Source organism: Cygnus olor, chromosome 3 (genome assembly GCF_009769625.2).
Source record: "Cygnus olor isolate bCygOlo1 chromosome 3, bCygOlo1.pri.v2, whole genome shotgun sequence".
In the NCBI taxonomy this organism is placed as follows: domain Eukaryota; kingdom Metazoa; phylum Chordata; class Aves; order Anseriformes; family Anatidae; genus Cygnus; species Cygnus olor.
In genome coordinates this window covers 16,739,169-16,758,885 of record NC_049171.1, presented here as the reverse complement: position 1 = coordinate 16,758,885, position 19,717 = coordinate 16,739,169, and the positions used below count along the sequence as shown (strand labels likewise).

The following is a 19,717-nucleotide window of genomic DNA, read 5'->3' as shown; positions in this document are numbered from 1 at the left end:
CAAAACAAGGCCTTATCCCTAGTCCTATGTATTTCTCTCATACTGACTGATCTGGAATTAAAAATCATCAGGGGCAGGGGGAAGGAACTGTCCTTAAAATTAAGTTGTTTGCTCAGCCCCAGACATGATTCTGATAGCTAAAAAACAATGTCAATGAACTTGGTTCATTGACTAGTAGCAATAAGACCAGACAAGGATGCAGTCTGCATTTAAGTAAGAAAGGGTAGTTGGATAAACAATGAAAATACAAAATTATAAAACGTGCCATACAGCAAATCTAAATAAAGGTAAAGTCAGAAATATCTACAGCAGGGGTACTGGAAAGTATGAGAGGAGAGGGATTCTGAATTATTGTACTCACCTGGATCACATAAATAGTTCGGACACTAGCCTTATGAACCCCATATTTTAATCAGTACATTTTCTCAGGTACCTTACACTCACAGAGAAAATGCAAGACCTAGAAACTGTGGATTCATTCTCTAGAGGAAAGTGGGTTTGTTTGTTTTTAAATCATCACTTATTTACCTCTTAAGTTTGGTATTTCATCACCAACACCTTCAACCTAAAGCCACTCCAGTCTACTACATGCCTTCATCCAACCTCAGTCCTCAACCTCATCATGCCCAGTTCCCCCTTGTCCCTCTACCTTCTGGGTTCTCTGACTGCATTTCCCAACACAAACCATCCCAGCCTTCTTTCCCAATCAATTCTAGTTCTATTGTCATAACACTTCAACCATTTCCAGCCCAACCCAGACCCTCATCCAATTCATCTTCTCCCATTCCTCAGCTCTAAGCCCAGGGCACCTTCCCAAAATTTGCAGTGTCCAGGGAAGGAATGCAAAGGAGAATAAACTTGGACAGAAAAGTCTCCGGATTTTCTGGCAACTTCTTCAGTCAGTCCCAGTCTTCCCTCTTTACCTCAACCATTTCAGCTCATCTCAGAAATGTGTTAAAAAAGTCAAATTCTACTTCCTTTCACTGACTTTAATCCTCAGATTCTGCTTCCACCCCTGCCCCCCAAAGGGCCTAACTCCCAGCCACATTCTCTCTTTTTATTCCTCCTCCTGTCACCAAGTCATTTGCCACAATTCACGTTTCCTTTCTTAAAAGCAGCCAGGTTCTAGAGAGGCACATTCACTGGCAACACAGGCACCACTTCCTCTCAGCTGCAATACCTGGATAGCACTTACGGACAGCAACTCTATCAGCAACCAAGAAAGAAAGCCACGTTTAAGCCGCATATTTCTTAGCTGCAGCAAAAGGCACTGCTATAGTTCCAAGCACACTTCGAGAGCAATGAAACTCCAGAGATCTTTACCATTAAAGGCAGCTTGCAGAGCTCAGTTCAGATTCTGATTTCTAACTAGAAAAAACTTCTGTCCTGACCATGGTCAAGATGAAAATTGTATCATGAAATAGAAACACAGCCAGCTATCCATAAAAGAATTCCAATATGTTTTTCTTTGCTTTTAATATAAAGCATACATCTTCACGTAGTGCATTACATAGCAATGAAAGTCATTTTAAAAGTTGTCAGAAGTTAACAGAAGAGAGTAAGACTGTATAAATTTTCGATTACAACTTGGTAGCTGTTGGAAAGCCATGCTATTCCAATAAACATTAGTAATGATTATTTTAATAACTGAAAGTACATACTATTATCAGAATAACACCTACCTCTCATATATGGTTTTCAAAGTCAGCTGATCTGGAACACCTTCAGTCTCTTCAAGATGCAGTATGAGCCATGATGTTCTGTACGGCCACTGCTCTGTGAGATTGATCCAACTAGCCAGCCTATCCCAATTGAACGTGATCTGATTAGCTCTCAATAAGCGACCTAATACAAGAAAGCAGGAGAAAAAAACAACACAGGAAGGTTGGTGCTTTTTTTTTTTTTAAAAACACTTTCCCTTTTGAAAGGTCTGTTTTCACGTAAGTCATCACTAGATACAAAGATCAACAGAAAAAAAAAGCCATTAACATTCTTCTATCAATTATATTAGCATTAAATTAATGGAACAGAAAATAGGCCATAGTTTGGTTTTTTTTGTATTTTTACTTATTTTAGAACAGCAGTTAGTTACATTCAATTCTTTATAATCTGAATGTAGGAATATTTCAGAGAAATTGTATATAAATTGAGATATTAATATTATATTATTACAATTGAGATATTAAGACAATATCTCAATTATATTATTATAATTGAGATATTAAGACATTTTCTCTGAACAATGCAAGCACTGGGAATGCAACTTCAGAGACAGCCAGCAACTCTGTGTTATGCAAGCTGGTTGGACAGAGCTGAAGCCCAGCTCAGAGACATACAACCGTGTCTTTGTGTCATACTTCCCACTGAGAAGATCACCTCAACTCTACATCAGACCTGAACCAGTTCCACCAATCAGGAAATTTTGTTCTCTCGAACGCAATGTTAAATTGGGCACTGGATGCAGCACTGATATTGCTGTAGCAGGTTTCTGCAGCTAAATGTATCAGCGAGAATCAGTTCAAGTTTGGCTTGAATCATTACTCTGCGCACCCACTGGTAAAGCAAACACCCTACGTGAGACCTGCAATAACTGCAGCAGGTTTATTAGCTCCAGCTATGTGCCATGCAATGGTGACAGGGTGATTTCTGACCTGTACCCAGCACAGGCAATACAGCTACAATCACCTGATGTTGAACTTAATGCTGAACCTGTTGAACCCATGCTTAATATGCATGCAGAGAACTGCAGTATTTTCACACCTGTTAAAGTTTTATTACTAAAATTCTTCCTCAAATGATTCAGCTCTCATTAGAAATTTAAGAGATTATTTAAGCATTAAGTATTAATCTAAAAAGACAGGTCATTTAATATAACCTTTTATTGCTAATATAAGGTAGGTAGGATAGAATTGGATCATAGTCTTCCTAGCAATCAAATTTCATAAGGCATACTGAAGTAAGAACTTTTAGAAATTCTATTTTCATCAACATACGCTAGAGCTTATGATAATTTGATTAATGTTGGAATAGAGCAGTGCTCTTTGCCTTCAAAACACACTATTATTCACTTTGTTCTCCAGCTGTACAGTGCAATGCTACTCATCATTTAGTGAGGTCTTTTACCATAAGACCAGGTCCTCAAATTAAAGGAGTTGAAATGGCATAAAAACAAGTAAACTATTTTATTCAAGGTAAGAGTTCTGCAGCAGAGGAGCTGTAGGCAGTAGGATTAACATAATCTTTCAAGACCCCCTCTAAAATGAGGCGTAGGAATCTGTAACTAGAATCAATGTTATAGAAGAGCTCAAAGGTATAGCAGTTCACCCTAGAACACCACTGATATCTCAGGGGCCAGTGGGAAAGCTACAACTGTTGTAAGATTAGATGCAGAGAAAAGAACAAAACAAAGGCAAACGTATGTGCAGTAAACGCAACGTTTTTTCTCTTAGCTATTTCAAATCTTAAAAACGCTACCTGTGCTTTCACAGAACTCAGCTCTAAGTAGAGGAATAACCATTTACTGTCTGCTCAATTACTATGCTACTCATAATTTTATGAGCTATGAAGTTTGCTTACCAGGGGCAAAATGTTCTCCTGAATTAACCTACCTGTTTGGATCCTAACCTATCTAATGAACGTAACTTATTATACTAAATATGCAAGTTAAATAGTATTAAAATATTTTGAAGTATTAAGGACAATACACCTGATAGATCTGTGTATCCCTTACATTTTCCAATTAGTCTTAGAAACTGTTAATATTATTTGTTTCACTAGTGTGAACAAAGGTAATTTTCTACAAGGGTCTACAACCTAATCATAAACATTCAGAACACAAAGCCGGGAACACTGAAAACGACAGAATTTCATCATTCATAGAAAGCTGATATTGGCTTTTCACAGCAAAAAAAATATGGGCCACACTTACCTGTCACTGAAACTATATTTAGTAATCTTCTCATGGTCTGAGGACTGATATCACTGAACCAATCCTCTGTAACCAAAAGCTTTGTCAAATCAAAAGACATTTGGCGGGTAATGGTACGCTGCATCTGCCGTCTTCGATAAGTATCCTTACAGAAAAAACAAGAAAGGAATACTGATCAGTATCAAGAACTTCTATGTACTCTAAATTAACTGAATTTTACTTTACAATAAAGTTAAAACCTTTCTAAATATATACGTGATATCTATATATATTTATCCTCTTTGAGGCAGCATCAGTCTACTGATTTAAAAATGTACTTTTCCTACATTGATCATGTAGGAAAATGTGTTCATGTATTAATGTATCATGTATTAATTTCACATGAATGGTTTGGTAAGTCTTCAAAGTTGACACCAGTAAATGCATTAAAGAAACGTGAGGGGAAAAAAAGAAGAAGTATTACTAGCATTAGATGTTTTAGTATAAAATCTCTCTCACCCGCCTATTGAGAGCAGTTTTGCTACCAAGTTTGGTCATCTCTCCAAGGCTGTTCTGAGAAACTCTTCTGTCAACCTCTTCATGCAACCCTGTCAGAGGGGACAAAAAAGGCATTTTCTCCATTCGCATATATTTGACTATGAAGTAACATTAATGATCTACCAATTTTTTAAATAGTTTGTTCCAGGAAACAGGTTTTATCGCTGGTTTTGTAACTTTCGTACCATCCTCCTGAGTAACTTTACCTGCATTATCTGTATAAGGAACATCTCCATTGGTTGTTGAAGCTACCATCAGCTTTTTCGCATTACTGAGCCCTCGGCTATTTAGAAAAACAGGCAGATGGACTATATTTCGCATGTAATCATGTCCATTTATGTTAGAATCCCGTAGAACACTGTTGAGATTCTGGTTAATAGCCTTTATTATGATGTGTGGGTCACTTGCAAAAATAGCAATAAATGGGCCTTTGGAAAACAAGACTCGCACCTGTAAGAAAGTAGACAGTAAGCTTTGTTAGTAACTGTGGATCATTTGAACATCTGACTCAACATGTTATATTCACTCTGTCCTAGTTATAAACTTGAAAGGACAATGGATGCACAAAGATATCTCATATTGGAATAACTGACATCTAATGTTAAGTACTCGTACAGAATTAGAAATAAACATACTTAACACATGAGCAAAAGTACTTAAAGTAGAAGTCATTACCAAGAAAATATTACGGGTGGATGTCATAGGTCCCTTCCGTCCCCCTCAAATATTTAGCATTTAAGTATTTTTCACCTGAAGTACTTTGAAAGTAAGGATGACAAACCTCTCCAAACAATCTAAGTTTGTTTCAATAGGATATTAATTTTCAATAATTTACACCTGTTGATTTGAAAATATTTAGCAAATTAACATGTCTAGTGCTACTGTGATTTAATTTCCGATTTCTGAAAGCCATTGCTCTTAGTGTTATAGCTATGCCAGCATACACAAGCGTGAAAAAAAGACCAATACAACACAAACTCGATATATGTGCTTTCCATCTGCAGAAAATACGTAATAGCTGGATGCATCTGAGTCTATCTATGGAAGAGATAAAGCCAGAGATCATCTCTATAAAGCGACCTAACTCACAGTATCAAGCATCTGTAAGACTTTGTCCTGTTCACAAGCATCCAATCCATCAATAATTACAACAAGCCTTGTCTGATTCTGAGTGAAGCCGTCAATGGTTTTTGCCATTTTGGCCATTAGCTCTACTTCACATTTCAACACCTAAAAAAAAAAGAAAAGCAAAGAACATCTTTATAATACCTGAACCTCATAAAAACGTATATGATTCCTTTTGCAATTGCTAACTGCCACAAAAATACTAAAGATTACAAAAATTAATGCTTAAAAATACTGAACTCTCCCCTAGAAGTACAACTGTCCTAAAATATCACTTCCAAAATTTTCTATTTGCACAGAAATGTACAGCCGAACAGCATATTCTACCTCAACATAAATTATTCTTAAATTACATTACAATGTCACTTTATTTAAAGTAATATTTATGCAATGTAAATCAATTTTTCCAGAGTAAGCGAAAGATTATTTGTAGTTTCAGCTAACCCCCCCCAACTGCTTTGCATAATAAGTACAATAAAATTATCCATCTGCCTTCCATCCAAACTAACTGTACTATTACTGTCAGGCTCAGTCACTCCTATTCAGTATATATATAATCTGAAGGTTTTTTTTTCATTTTTGTCAAATGTTTTGAACATCAAGTTAGACATGTAACAACTAGCCCTAATGCAGATGAATTCCACCTTTGTTTCTGTTTTTATTTTCGCAATTACCAGCTACACATTTAAATCGATTCTCCCCTAGCTTTATCTTGAATGCACACATTAAAAAGAGATGTCATATGAGTAACTCCCCAGAAATGCCCATTTCTCTCCTTGGATTGCAAAGGAGAAACATAACTTTTAAACGTCTGAAGCAATGCAAGATGAATACAATTCAAAAAAAAACAATTCTCAGGAAGCACAGTAGCAGTACACAGATGAGGTGTACTGTGCTACACAAAGATTGACACAATGCATTGTTATACAATACTTCAGCTGCAATCTATGGGGTTAACCATCAGGATACTAAAATTTATTTTCAAATAGGAGCACACAGGATATTTCATGACAGTCTGATGGACACAGTTTAGATGCAACCCCGCAAAACAGTATTATTTTCTATCATTTAGCAAGAAATAGGTGAACCATTTTGGAATCAATGTTCTTTCAGTGCTACCATTCCTTTCCTGGGAAAGAGGTCTTATAGCCAGCCGGCCAATTAGGCTTGGTTTTTCAAGCCTATTTGGCTTCAGAATATTTAAGAAGTTATTCTTTCTAATCTTACAATCTAAAGTTAGCTTCTATTAAATACTAATCATTTAGAACAGTTGTTTTCATAATGCTTTCCTCCTGAAAACATAATCCAAATTTAACACTCCCAACTGAGTGGGCAAATCACCTAAGATCACTAACGTTAGATCATTAAGTTTAACAAGTGGACCAGAAGTGTTCTTTCCTAAAAAAAGGCTCATTTCAACATTGAGAAATTTGGCATAATGAAATTAACAGTACCCCATCTTAAGAAGGCTACAGGTTTGGGGGTTCATTTCACTTCTTTTGATGATTAATTCATATATGCTTACCTTCATGAATCCCTCGCTTTTTAACTTGTGAAGCTTGGAGGCAGCATTGTGAAGACGTTTTCTTTGAGAATTCAAAACTGAATCCATCACTTGCCACCACGTGCGACAATTCAAGATAAAAGCCAAACCAACAACACATGTAACTGTTATAAGAATAACGTTCACAGTCATGTTTGTTGGTTCTACATTAAAAATTGCCAGCAGGGCAATTGCAGAAACAACACAAGACAATATGAACAGGAAAATCACGAAGGATGGGAGACAGCATGTTTTCTTCCATTTCTTTTTACCTGGGAAAAAAAATTTGCTGTTAAAATGAATTTAGAAGTCATTACAGCTGAATTCAAAGCATATTAACTTGCATACTTTCCATAAAACGCTAATTTGCACAAAAGATTACTGTAGCATTACTATCCACTTACAAACATGAAAAAACCACACCTAAATTTACCAAAATTCTTGAAAAACATAAAGCAGAGTTATTTCTTTAATCTTCAGTTTATTTCCACTGTTTCACAAAAACCACGCTGACTCTAAGTTATCGTTATTAAGTAGATTTCACATCAGTGAAATCACCCCTTTTATGACATCTCTCAGTAACTTATTTACTTAAGTAAATTCTAGGCAAACAGCATGGTAACTACCTGGTTTGAAACAGAAATATGATACTTCAGTAATCTAATAATAATAGTGCCCCTGGAGAACTAACTCAAAGTATCAAGATACGATCTGAGATTGCAGCCCCAGGACTACCTTTTCTTGCATGCTAACACACACCCAAACAACAGAATATGGCAGTACATTAAGGATTAGACAGATTACAAGAGCCTCAGAATATAAACAACTTGGCTTCCACAGGATTGATACGGAAGAGACAGACTATTGCAGTCAGAGGGTTATAGCAGAGCTAATGCAATGATCCAAGAAAAAGGTTGGTTGTTTTAACCAAAGCAGCAGCCTCTGCCTATGGGGTTTCTACAAGCACAGAAATTCAAAACTTATCAGTGCCAAAGAACAGAATAATCTAATGTAAAATGATTAAAGCTAAAAAAGAAGAAATAAATCACTATTTGAACTGGAATTAAAAATAAAATATGCTACAGTAAAAGAATATGTATGATAGACATGTATGACATGTATGATAGACCATGTATGATATTTTAGGCCAGGGTTTAAGCTGGAAAAATCTTCCACATTGCTGACATGACAGACTGGTTTGTAACACAAGGAAAAGCACCAGAAATGCATCATGACAAGAATGAAGGGCAAGAAGGGAAGAACAACAGCTCAGTTATAATTATAATCAGTTCTAGACATCTTTAAGTAGGAATGCAAGTCTTCTCTAAATAGAGACAAAAATGGATTAGAGACTTATAAATCATCAACAATGAAATGACAATTGAATACGTTTGTCTGTGAGTGTACAGACAGAACACAAGTTAAAGATGCAGAAGATTACAAATAAACCCATACAGAATTTCTATGAGCATCTACAGACAAGAAACCTACGAACACCTAGAGATACAGAGACGATGTCGCAAGATTGTCAAATAGAGAATTAGGAAGAGCACAGGACAGCAACAGAGCCAAGGAATACAAGACAAAGGTAAGACTACAGATGAATGGGAAAGGGCATTCACTGCAGATAATCACAAGAAGCCAGCACTACACTGCCATTTGTTAAGCCAAATCCTGTTTTGGGAGAAATTACAGCATCATAAAAGCTATTTTAATGAAATTATAGAGAAAAACTGGAGAACGTCTAATATGGAAATAACAGTGAAAAAAATCTAGATATCGCTTTCATAAAGAACATACAGTGAATTTGAGAAAGAATAACGAAGAACAAGTTGTGCTCAGCAAATAGAACGTTTTTTTCCACCCTCCAGAAGGTACGAGAGACTAAACATTTCATTTTGTGAGAGAAGACAACATCTCATAGATTCCTCAATGTGTGGTCAAGATCAAATATAAATGATGAATAATTAACTGAAGCCAAACTCAAAGCAGAAATAAGCCTTCTATGAATTGAAAACTCAAGAACTCCCTTTCTTCACAGTATCATATGCTGCTCTGTATATATTTTTTTTTGTAATCTGCAGATGGAACAGTACAAAAAAGTTTCTTCCATTTGGATTAAGTAGAAATACTTCATCCCATCTTACCAGCACATGTAGCCGTTTATGATTTTGGGCTAATATATTCAAAACATTTATCATTTCCAAGAATAAATAGTGGTCATTCAAAAAAGCTCTGAATAAAGATCTAATTAAACAGAAATTTATATTAGATAAAAGTATGCTTTTGTGTCCTGCTAACTCAGACACAACTACTTAATTGCTACAGAAAACACTACGCCACATCTAAGAGGATGCAACATAAATATACATTCCAATTGTCACATATGACAACTATATTTTACAAGAGATATTCCTTTGGGGATTAATAAAATCAAGGTAAGCAAAGAAAATAGGGCATTTTTCTCTCCAAGACAACGGAAGGAGAGTTTCCCCTTCTGTATGAATTCCTGCATGACTACAACAGTTTCTAAAAAGACCTTATAATGTGAGAAACAGACCCATAGTAACAGTGCATTGAAATGGTATGATCAGAAGTGTCATTCAGGTAATAAAAACCTTGTGTATCTTCTGTCTTGAAAACTCGAAATAGCCTTGTTGCTAAGAAACCAAATTCTCTTTCACATGCATCAGAGAGGGTAGCAATCATCTCAGCCAATGAAGTTTCTCCACCTACACTGGACAGTCTATTGTAGTCCGTAAACAAAAATCTGAAAGAGAAAAATATACATGTTGTACACTTTGGAAAGCTTTGAGCATTTTGGGGCAACCAAAGCAAAAGTACTTCTACATATCTGCAACTGAGAGTTTTCATTTTGGTTTGGTTTTTCTTCTGAAGTGAAGAAAAAGCTAAAATACTTTAAAAAATTCTACATGAAACTGTATATTTATTTCTTTACCTATTTCTTCTCCTGTTATCAACTTCTTCACCCCACTTTCTATTCTAAAAATTGATTTATTCAATAAGTAGAATCAACTGCATCAATAATGGCACCCCAAACAGCAACAAAAATATCTTTATGATCCCAAATCATATTGAAAAGTATTTTTAAAATTGCATTCTGAGGTATTTTCAAATATTCATGGAGGAAGAAAAAACAAAGAACAAGCCACACAAAATAAAATATCGTATCTAAATGATAGGATTAAACAAGACCACAAAACACATCATCTAAATTTTTCTTGCTTTTCAGTAAAGAGGAAGTTTTGAGCAGTCTGATGCTCTACTTCTTACAGGGGGAGAAAAAAAACAAAAACACAAAGACCTTAACAGCAGTAACCAGTGGAACAAGCATTAAGCATAGTTTTCTAGCATAGTTTACCATCTATTAACTCCTTATTTTGTCTGTTACAAATTTGTCACAAAACATAAATAAACAAACAGTAACTTTTACTGACTTTGGTACAAAGTTTTTCTTGAAATAATTGCCATCTTTTTCACACTGAAGAATTTAACTGCATAAGCTTCTATGGCTACTGTTCTCCAAACAGGAATCTTAACACTTTTTCATGGGAAGATAAACATGATCATTAAAAAGCACAGTCTGCAAAGTATCAGAGTGAACCTGAACTATTCATTCAAGAGCAAATAAGTGAAATAACCAACCTCACGGGTAAAGCTTTAGTGGTTTGCTCTGGTAACTCTGGTGGGTTCACAAACATGAGCTTGAGAAGCAACTCTAAATATCCAATATGTCTTGCCAATCTTGCACTTAGCACCCAGGCCCAGTTCCAGCTCTCACCTTCCCTTCGGCCACCAAAATAAATTACAGCTGAAATAAAAAGTTTATATGTCAGTCAAAATCCACAACTGAGAGAATCACAAAGGTTACACAGATAAGGCATGGAGCCGAATGAATTTGTAAGTTATTACTAAAAATGAGAAGGCTAAGAGCAACATAGTGAAGTTAATATACAAAGCTTTTCTGTTTTCTAGAATGCCTCCTCAATTACATGCAAAACACAAGAAAAGAGCCAAGAGGTCTCATTTTCTATGAAAACGCTTCATATTTTTTCTGAAGCGCAAAGCATGTCTACAAAACAATAATGGATTCTAAGAACAGATACTAATCAGAAGCCATCACAAACTTCATATAAAATAGACTTACTGAAGAAAATGTAGAGAACTGCTAATAAGCTGAGTGACACTGCTATTCCCAACTTTGCATCCACTGTGAAAGCAAGCAATAAACCCAAGCCTCCACACAGCAAAAGCGTGAGGAATACAATAAGCCAGGAAAACTGAAATAGAGGTTCAATCTGCTGTCCTGCAAAAGTCTTCATTTCATCTAAAAGACAAAGATGAATTAAGATGTTAAACCATTTTAAAACAGAAAGCAAAAAAGATATTGTAATGATCCTCAGCTTTGAGAAGATTTTTTCCTGGGCTAACTTGTTCCTAACATTGACCAAAAAAAAACAAACAGACTAGTCCTTGGATTTCTCTTCAGAAGAAGAGTGAAAAAAAGTTAGTTTCAATACATGCAATGAACAAAACCATTTAAATATGTAATTCTTGCACTGTTTGCTGCAGATCTTCTACTTTTAAATGCTCATTAAAGACATTTCCTTTTCTCCTTCAGAAGTCTAAAACATTTTTATGACAGAAAAAGCAATCTGAAATCATTGGATATAACAGTAAAATTTAATCTTATTGTAAAAACACCTGTTTGTCGATGCATGTTTGCTCAAACAGGAATTGTTTAAGAAATTTATTTAGGATCTATTAAATAAGAAATACTAAATGCACAATCCAGATGAATAAGGAGCAGGAACAAAATGCTGAAAAAGTGTTCTCAAAACATAGGACTTAACAATAAACATCACACTCAAAAATGAAAAGTGCACACAGCACTTTGCTTACGACATGAAACATGATGTGAACAAAGAACAGACCTCATTTTAACTAATATGGAAGCTTTTAAAACACAGAAATCACAGAAAACAGGAAACATCAAGACTATTGAAAGCATTTTGAATTAAACAAACATCTCAGAAAAATACCCTTGTTCAAAAATACCTAAACTGTAAATAAGATGCCCATTTCAACCAGAAGGATTATTTAGAACAGCATGTATACATGCAGGAGGTAACAATGGCTTTCTTCATACATTGCATTTCATTCCTTACGTCATTTCAGAAAGTTCAAAAAGCTCCAAGTAAATAAAAGAGGGGAAGAAAACTTGGTGCAGAGAAAATACTCTACAAAGAAAAATATTAATAGCCTAGAATTTGTTCCTAAACTTTGAGGAGTTAAAAAAAAAAAAAAAAAGACATTTTGTTGCTGCTTTGTGCCTCCTACATGTTGGAACCTGATTTGACACCCTCATCCCCAAGCTGTATTTCAGCAGCCATACTTTCAACAGTTTGTAAAGAACAGATTCACTAATGCAGGTCAATAGACAGCAACACCTCTGGAATGTCTTAACATTGTTTAACTGAATAAGGCAAACTACAGATGAACTGATGAATTTTATTGATGGTAAAATTTAGATGTTTTCATTACAGAAACATATTAGATACAGCACTACATAGAACAACATCACATGAGAGAGTTTTTGTAACAGCTGATTTCTATAGATGGACTTAAACCTACACAGAAAAGGCTACATCAATTTTTACCTTCCAATTTCTTGAGCAGGAAAGATTTTCCACTTCCCCACTGAGCATATAAGCCTACACAGATCGGTGGCTGCATGGTCGGTTCACTGAGAATATCAGCCAAAGCACTGCTGTACAGATCATAACCCAGCATATCACCATCAGATTCCGTGGGAGACAAGTGTCCTGTAACAGGAATACTATGTTACAGAGCTTTGTTTTAGGAAATCTTCTCGCTATGACAGTTTTCATACACAAAATCATGATAGGCTTACCTGTATTTGTATACATGTTCCTCCCATATATTATTAAAGTGTTATTAACATAGTATTATTATTGGTACATTTTTGTTCCGAGGAATATTAATCATCCCTATACATGTTACATACTCAAAACTATTACATCTTACCACAAAAGACTCAAACAAAATCCCAGATCACAGAAAATGAAATAATTCTTACGTAAGCAAGATCTAAATAAAAAAAATATCAACAGAAGTTGCACAGCACCCAATCTCAAAAGGCAAATGTCAAAAATAAAACGTATTTTTGATCTTTATTAGGGATTTCAGAATGACAATTTTTTTCTGCCAGCCTTTTTTTTTTTCTTTTTTTTTTTTTTAAGATCTCGTGAATTGCAACATTAAAAAATGAACTTACTAATTATCAATACAGAATTGAATGAACTGGATTCTCAATATGCATGTGATTAAAAATAACAGGAAATTACTCAGATCATCAATAAATAAAGCGCAAATTTTCTTCAGTATAAACTTAGATCTGAGGAAAAGATAAACAGTTTTACTCACTGGCACCAAATATCTGTGTTAAAATACTCTTCTGGTGGCTACAGTCAATATTGTAAGGTGTTTCTCCTGCTTTGTTAGGTCTATAAAGCAATCTACCATCTTTCGGATTTCGTAAAAGTAGTTCAGCAAGTTTACGGCTTCTTCCACGAATGGCAATATGAAGCGGAGTATCTCCTTTCTGCAATTCAGTGAAAAATTAGTAATATCTAACAAATTCATAGGAAGTAATGACCATATCATAGAATAACAATATCACTTACATTGGAAAAGATCTTCAAGATTTTCAAGTCCGACCATCAACCTGACCTGAGTCCCATCATGTAGCCAATATATTCTACAACCCTTCAGATGCATTATGTATTTGAAATGCATCTTAAGGAACCCACAACAGCATTAAAGCTTTACAGCAAGTATTTTTCCCCTCAAAAAGGTACTATAAAAGTTTTAAAAAAATGTGGAAAAGCACAGGCTCTTATCACGCTAAAGTCAAGTCACTATCTTCTTCCTTAAACATTTATAAACGAAATCTAAGGTTCACAATAACTGTAGTCTATTTAGACAGAAACAAATTCAGAGACTTGTTTAGAGTAAGAGATTATTTCAATTATTAGAATTATTTCAATATCTTCTCAGACTTCTCCAAAAAGCTTTCTGCTAAAAGTTTCCTTATTATACCAAATCAAAAATATTACTTATTTGCTCTAGGTATAAGATAGTTCTAAGAGGTTACAATAGTATCAAATAAGCGTTCATGTATTGCAGAGATTTACCAAAGTAGATAACGCACCAGATGACAAACAATTGTTTTTGTCCCTGTCACTGCTTAGTTTAATGACTATTAATCAAAAATAAACATGAGTGACAATTAACATAATCAACCTCTATACTCTTTTTGAGCATATCAAGAATCATTTTTTCATATCTGAAATTCTCATTCCTGATGTGAATTTTTTTCTTGCCATATGACTAAAAGCACCCTATTTACAAACAAAAAAAAACACAAAATACTAATTATGGGAATAAACTTAAGCATTCTGATCATTTCAGCTATTAAGCATAGGGAAGACTAAGCCCTCTAGATCTTACGTCATATAAAAACTAAATCACGAAGTAAGAAACAGACATTTTGGTATTGATGACGCATGAGCAATCTTTAAACAAGTATGTAAATACTTAACAACGAACATTGGAAGTTTAAATTTTTGCATCAAAACATGTGCTAGCAACAAAAAGGCATCTGATCCAAGCAAAAAAAAAATCAACCAGTTCAATGACTGAAGCTATATAAGCATATAAATGGAACAAGAACCAGTGTTAGCTTCAGTCATTGTTCTGTGTCATTCCTAACTAATTTTTACAAAAAAAAATTCTCATCTATCTTTTTCAAAGTTGATCTCTCTTCCTGTTTTAACCTCGATAGCTCACTATAAAATTTTGTTGCTAAACTAAAATGATTAAACATTCTAAAGTAAATAACCAAGTATTCTTTACCTTGTCTACAGCAGAGACCTTAGCTCCTTTGTCCAGAAGAAGCTCTACGATTTCAATATTTCTCATCTTGGTTGCCTTGATAAGTGGTGTTTCTCCATCCTAAAAGGAAAAAAAAAAAAGCCTAATTAAAAAAGGAAAGCAAAAACACCCAAAAACCAAAAAGCCCTTTCCTGTATACTCCAAAACAAGCAAAAACTAGTGACAATGTAACAAATTAAATCCTAAACTTTTAAGAGAACTTTTTAGTTACATATGTTTGCAGGCAGGTAACAACACTTCAGTGTATCTGTTCTTAAAAAAAAAAACACAGACACTATTATAGATTGATACAAATCACAGCACGAAGTGCAAGTGCAAAATAAATTTCTGTTAATAGGTGTCAAAGAGAGAAAGAGTGGATTCAGACATAATAAAAGATATTTGAAAAGAGACTCAGGCACGGAAGAGTTAGTTTGCTGCTATACATACTACATCCTGTTTTTTAAATTCCTGTACAATGCAATAAATGGCAATCTTAACCCAACTTAGTAATATCAGAAACCTCTTTCCTCACTTTCCAGCAGCAGAAGCTCTGTTATTTCAAGTGTCAGTGTTGTTGAGGTAAAGCATCCAAAAGATTTCCTCCTACTAAGTTTCAATAGCAAGTGATGTTTATCAACGGTGGACGTTAACATAACTGAAACACCTCTTTTCCAAAATGCAAAATTTATTATTATTTAAAAAAAAACAAAACTAAAACAGCATGGAAGGTATTCACACTTGACAAAAAAGTGAATTTGGTACTATGATCTTAACATCACATAGGAGCTGGGAAAACAACAGATGTCAAACAAAGCAAATCACGTCCTCAAAATTCTAATACTTACTTTTGTGCACGTTTCAGTATCGGGGTTGCATTGCAAGATATCCCTCACCATTGTAGCATTTCCTTTCTCAACTGCCCAATATAAAGCAGTTTTATTATCCTGAAAGAGTATTACACGTTATTAGCACTTAAATTTAATTGGATTAATTTCAAAACCTGTATATAAAATGCAATCATATTGAAAACTGCACACAAATCAGCAAATTTTAGCACAATTCAGGGCAAAGGGAAACACTACCAAATCTAACTGGTACACCAGTGGAACTCAGTGGGGAAATCTGGCTATGAAGTGCAAACCTATTTTAAAAACCTGAGCTTTAACAATACGAGCAGAGCCAACCTATCTTGAAACAGTTTCCAAAGCATATCTCCCAAATTATACATGGGTATTCAGTTGTAAATCAAATATATACGTTTTCTAATGAAATAAAAAACCTTTTTCCACAGCATCTTCTTTCTTCCCGTTATATAATATTTATGTTTCTCTTTTTTGTTTGTTTGTTTTGGAGGGTGGTTTGTTTGAAAAGATTTCTATCCTGTTAGAACATGGAGGTAATAACCACTTCCAGGCCTTTCAAAAAAATCAATTTTCTTGTCTCTTTTATAGCATATCCCAATAAAACTGTTGCACTCATGGATTGCTTGGTTGTTTAGTTAAAAAAGGACAAAAAAATGAAAGGAAGGGTAGGTAGAAAATATGGAAGCTACTGACTATACTGCTCCATGTAAGCAAGGAAATTTAAGAAAGAGAGAACCAGCCAAGCATAGTGACAGAACTGGCTAAACACCACTGCAAACAGATATTACCTAAGGGGTATCATATATTAATGTAACACCACTATTAAAAAAAATAGTGAATATTAAAATAAATTGCTTATTTAATGTATTTCACCATTTTAAATCTGCGCTGGTGAAATAAGCGCTGGTGAAGTAAGTTCAGCATTCTTTGCTTTTCAACCATTATATAGAATAACTGAAGAAAATGCTGCTTAGCATATCATTACAGTTACATACACCTTACGGCTTAAAGATATCACAGAATGTGTCATGTTGCAGTGCAGTTTTTCATGTTTGATGGGAATCTGAGTTCCCCACAGAGTAGAATTTGAGCAAGTTTTTAAAGCGCTGTTTTTAGAAACATGATATAGTTATTTGATAGCCAAATCCACGTTGCATTCAAGAACTATGCTAACGTTTACATTGCTGTACTTACCTGACCTCTAATGTCTATATCAGCATACTTATGGAGCAGGGCCCTCACAATTTCAACATGACCACCTCTAACAGCCCCAATCAGCACTGTGTCTCCACTCTGGAAAAAAAAAAAAAGAAGAAAATGTTATAGAATATAGAAGACAGATTATGACTCTGGCAAAAAGAAAAAAAGTATATACAAGAAATGATTCTGGACTCCTGGACTCCCCTCCCCATCCTCCCAAAGAGATGAAATATAAATCAGTGGGCAAAACAAACACCAAAGCAAGATAGATCCCCATCTTAAAGAACATTTGTACATGTGTACATTATACTGCTATCCTGTTTACATATCCCATGTCATTAGAAAGAAAAGTTTTTGTCACATGCAGCACTGCAGCTTGGCATGAAACCATCTAAGAAATGCACAAAGCTGATGTGAAACATGGGAAAATGCATCCACAAATCCTTTCCAAGTTACACAGCAAACATTAGGAGGTTTTCCTCATGTCTCTGCAACTCCCACGGAATTCAGTTTAGGACTGGAACACCTCAAAACCTTTTTACTGCTGTGAAATATACCAATCTTGACAGAGGCACATAAGTTTAGCTATCTAAACTCCTCTAACACCCACTATCTAAACTCCTTTAACACCCTAGGCTGCAGTGCTCAGCCGGCCCCTGCCACTTCAGAAAAAATGAATATCAAGGCAATGCTGCAGGCAGGCTACGGTACTTCTGCATAAGCAACTGAATAAAGCACTGCATGGCTAGCTAGTGATTCATGCTCTGGTCACTCAGAGGTACACAGTGCACCTTTAACAGTTACTGTTACATGTCTTAATCTTAATCAGAGCTGAAGTCTCCCTTTCATAGATGCAAATTTCCTAATCCTAGTAAGTTTAATTGTCAAAGATGAAGGCAGATGCTGAAACATTATTTGTTATGACATCCACTGATTTACAATTTTAACAGCACTACCACGTATGTTAATACACCAAAAAAATGCCCCAAAGCTGCATGATAGTTCAGTATAAGTCTCATGTTACAGACACAAGCAATATACAACAATATTGTAAATTTCCATATGGCATTTCAATTCAAGAAACTCAAAGAAAAAGAGTTAAGAAGAACTCTTAGAAGAAAGCGATTTTCTTTCACATTCTCGTAACAGCATTTGCCGCTTAAAATAGTTGCAGTATGTTGTTTTTGTTGTGTAATGTTGTTTTCTGCCCCTAGGTGGCAGAAAAGTTAGAAGTGTATCTGCAAACCTGCATATACTAGAATTTAAACATATATTACATTATTATGATATACATAGTAAAGCCACAATAAGGAAATAATAAGAAAATGTACTCACTCTATCAGGAATGTTCACATAAGTTCCAGCATCAAGAAGATCCTGCACAATTTCAGTATGCCCCTCCTTTGATGCAATCATCAACGCTGTATTTCCATCTTTATCTGTTAAGTTCACATTTGGGTTCCTTTTCAGGATTTCTTTTACCGAATCAGTATAGCCACCTTTCACTGCTACAATAAGCGCAGTCATAGAATTCTTTAAACAGAAAAAATTATATATATTTTTGTTGTACAGTTGGTACAGAAACCATCATTATATCAGCAGGTTAAATAACAAAAGAACACCCAATGATGTTACATTTTTAACCATTTAAGTGTTATTCCAGATTTATCTTTTAAAGTACACTTGCTATGTTTTCTATTAAAATAAGAGAGAAACTAATAAAAAAGCTCTAGTCAATTTATTTTAATTGCTGAATGTCATATGCACTGTACAATCACTTTCCTGGCATATGAGAACTTACTATTATCAGGGCACCCACATGTGCCAATACTGTTCAAAAAGGTTTTTTTCAAAGAACTTCAGGAATAGTCATATGAATATCAAGTTGTCCTACATAGTTTTTCAATTAAATTTACTTATATTCTGTTTTAAATTAGTATTTTATCTAGTATCTTATATAAATAATAAAAACCTATTTCATTTAAAAATAAGAAAAAAATGCAGCTGAAAGCTTAAAAAAAATCCTAAGCTCTGAAAAGGTGCAACACTATTATTTTCAAAAGATGCCTTGCGTTTCTTTGTAGTATGCAATTAGCTGGAAACTAACATACTCCAACATCAACATTTCATCTTTTTTCGTTTTTTTTTTTGCCAGTTATATTACAAAATTAAAACAAGACACAGATGTATGTACCCACATTTTATCGCTAGAAAATGAGCAGTTACTTACAGCTCCTTCTTGATCAACATCAGCTCCCATTTGCAGCAAGTATTTCACACACTCCAGATGACCTTTCCTAGCTGCCCAAACCAATGGGGTGGTTCCATACTGCAAAAATATTTATTAACATTTTTTCCATAACCGCCTCTTTATTTAGTATCTTCTACAATTTAGCATTTGTCCTATACTTTAATGCACTACTACTACAAAGATAAAATTTGGTCTTAGAAGTTAACAAATGCATCTGAAAACCCATTTTTTTTTCCTTTGTAGATTTCTAGCTGTAAGAATTATTTGTCTATGCAACCTAATGTAGCAAG

At 34.7% G+C, this 19,717-nt stretch overlaps 1 protein-coding gene across 6 annotated transcripts in view; it reads right to left on the bottom strand.

Moving 5' to 3' along the window:
• KIDINS220 (kinase D interacting substrate 220) overlaps positions 1-19,717 on the bottom strand; it is a 73,552-nt gene that overhangs the window by 37,576 nt on the left and 16,259 nt on the right. For all 6 annotated transcript variants that reach the window (XM_040550485.1, XM_040550482.1, XM_040550486.1 and 3 more), the window contains exons 7-22: positions 19,407-19,505; positions 18,512-18,709; positions 17,171-17,269; positions 15,959-16,057; positions 15,093-15,191; positions 13,602-13,779; positions 12,815-12,979; positions 11,302-11,481; positions 10,800-10,965; positions 9,752-9,903; positions 7,116-7,405; positions 5,555-5,695; positions 4,672-4,915; positions 4,427-4,515; positions 3,929-4,073; positions 1,683-1,845 (exon numbers count right to left, since the gene is read on the bottom strand). In XM_040550485.1, the coding sequence (XP_040406419.1) occupies positions 1,683-1,845; positions 3,929-4,073; positions 4,427-4,515; positions 4,672-4,915; positions 5,555-5,695; positions 7,116-7,405; positions 9,752-9,903; positions 10,800-10,965; positions 11,302-11,481; positions 12,815-12,979; positions 13,602-13,779; positions 15,093-15,191; positions 15,959-16,057; positions 17,171-17,269; positions 18,512-18,709; positions 19,407-19,505 (2,507 nt within the window). The remainder of the gene's footprint in view (positions 1-1,682; positions 1,846-3,928; positions 4,074-4,426; positions 4,516-4,671; positions 4,916-5,554; positions 5,696-7,115; positions 7,406-9,751; positions 9,904-10,799; positions 10,966-11,301; positions 11,482-12,814; positions 12,980-13,601; positions 13,780-15,092; positions 15,192-15,958; positions 16,058-17,170; positions 17,270-18,511; positions 18,710-19,406; positions 19,506-19,717) is intronic.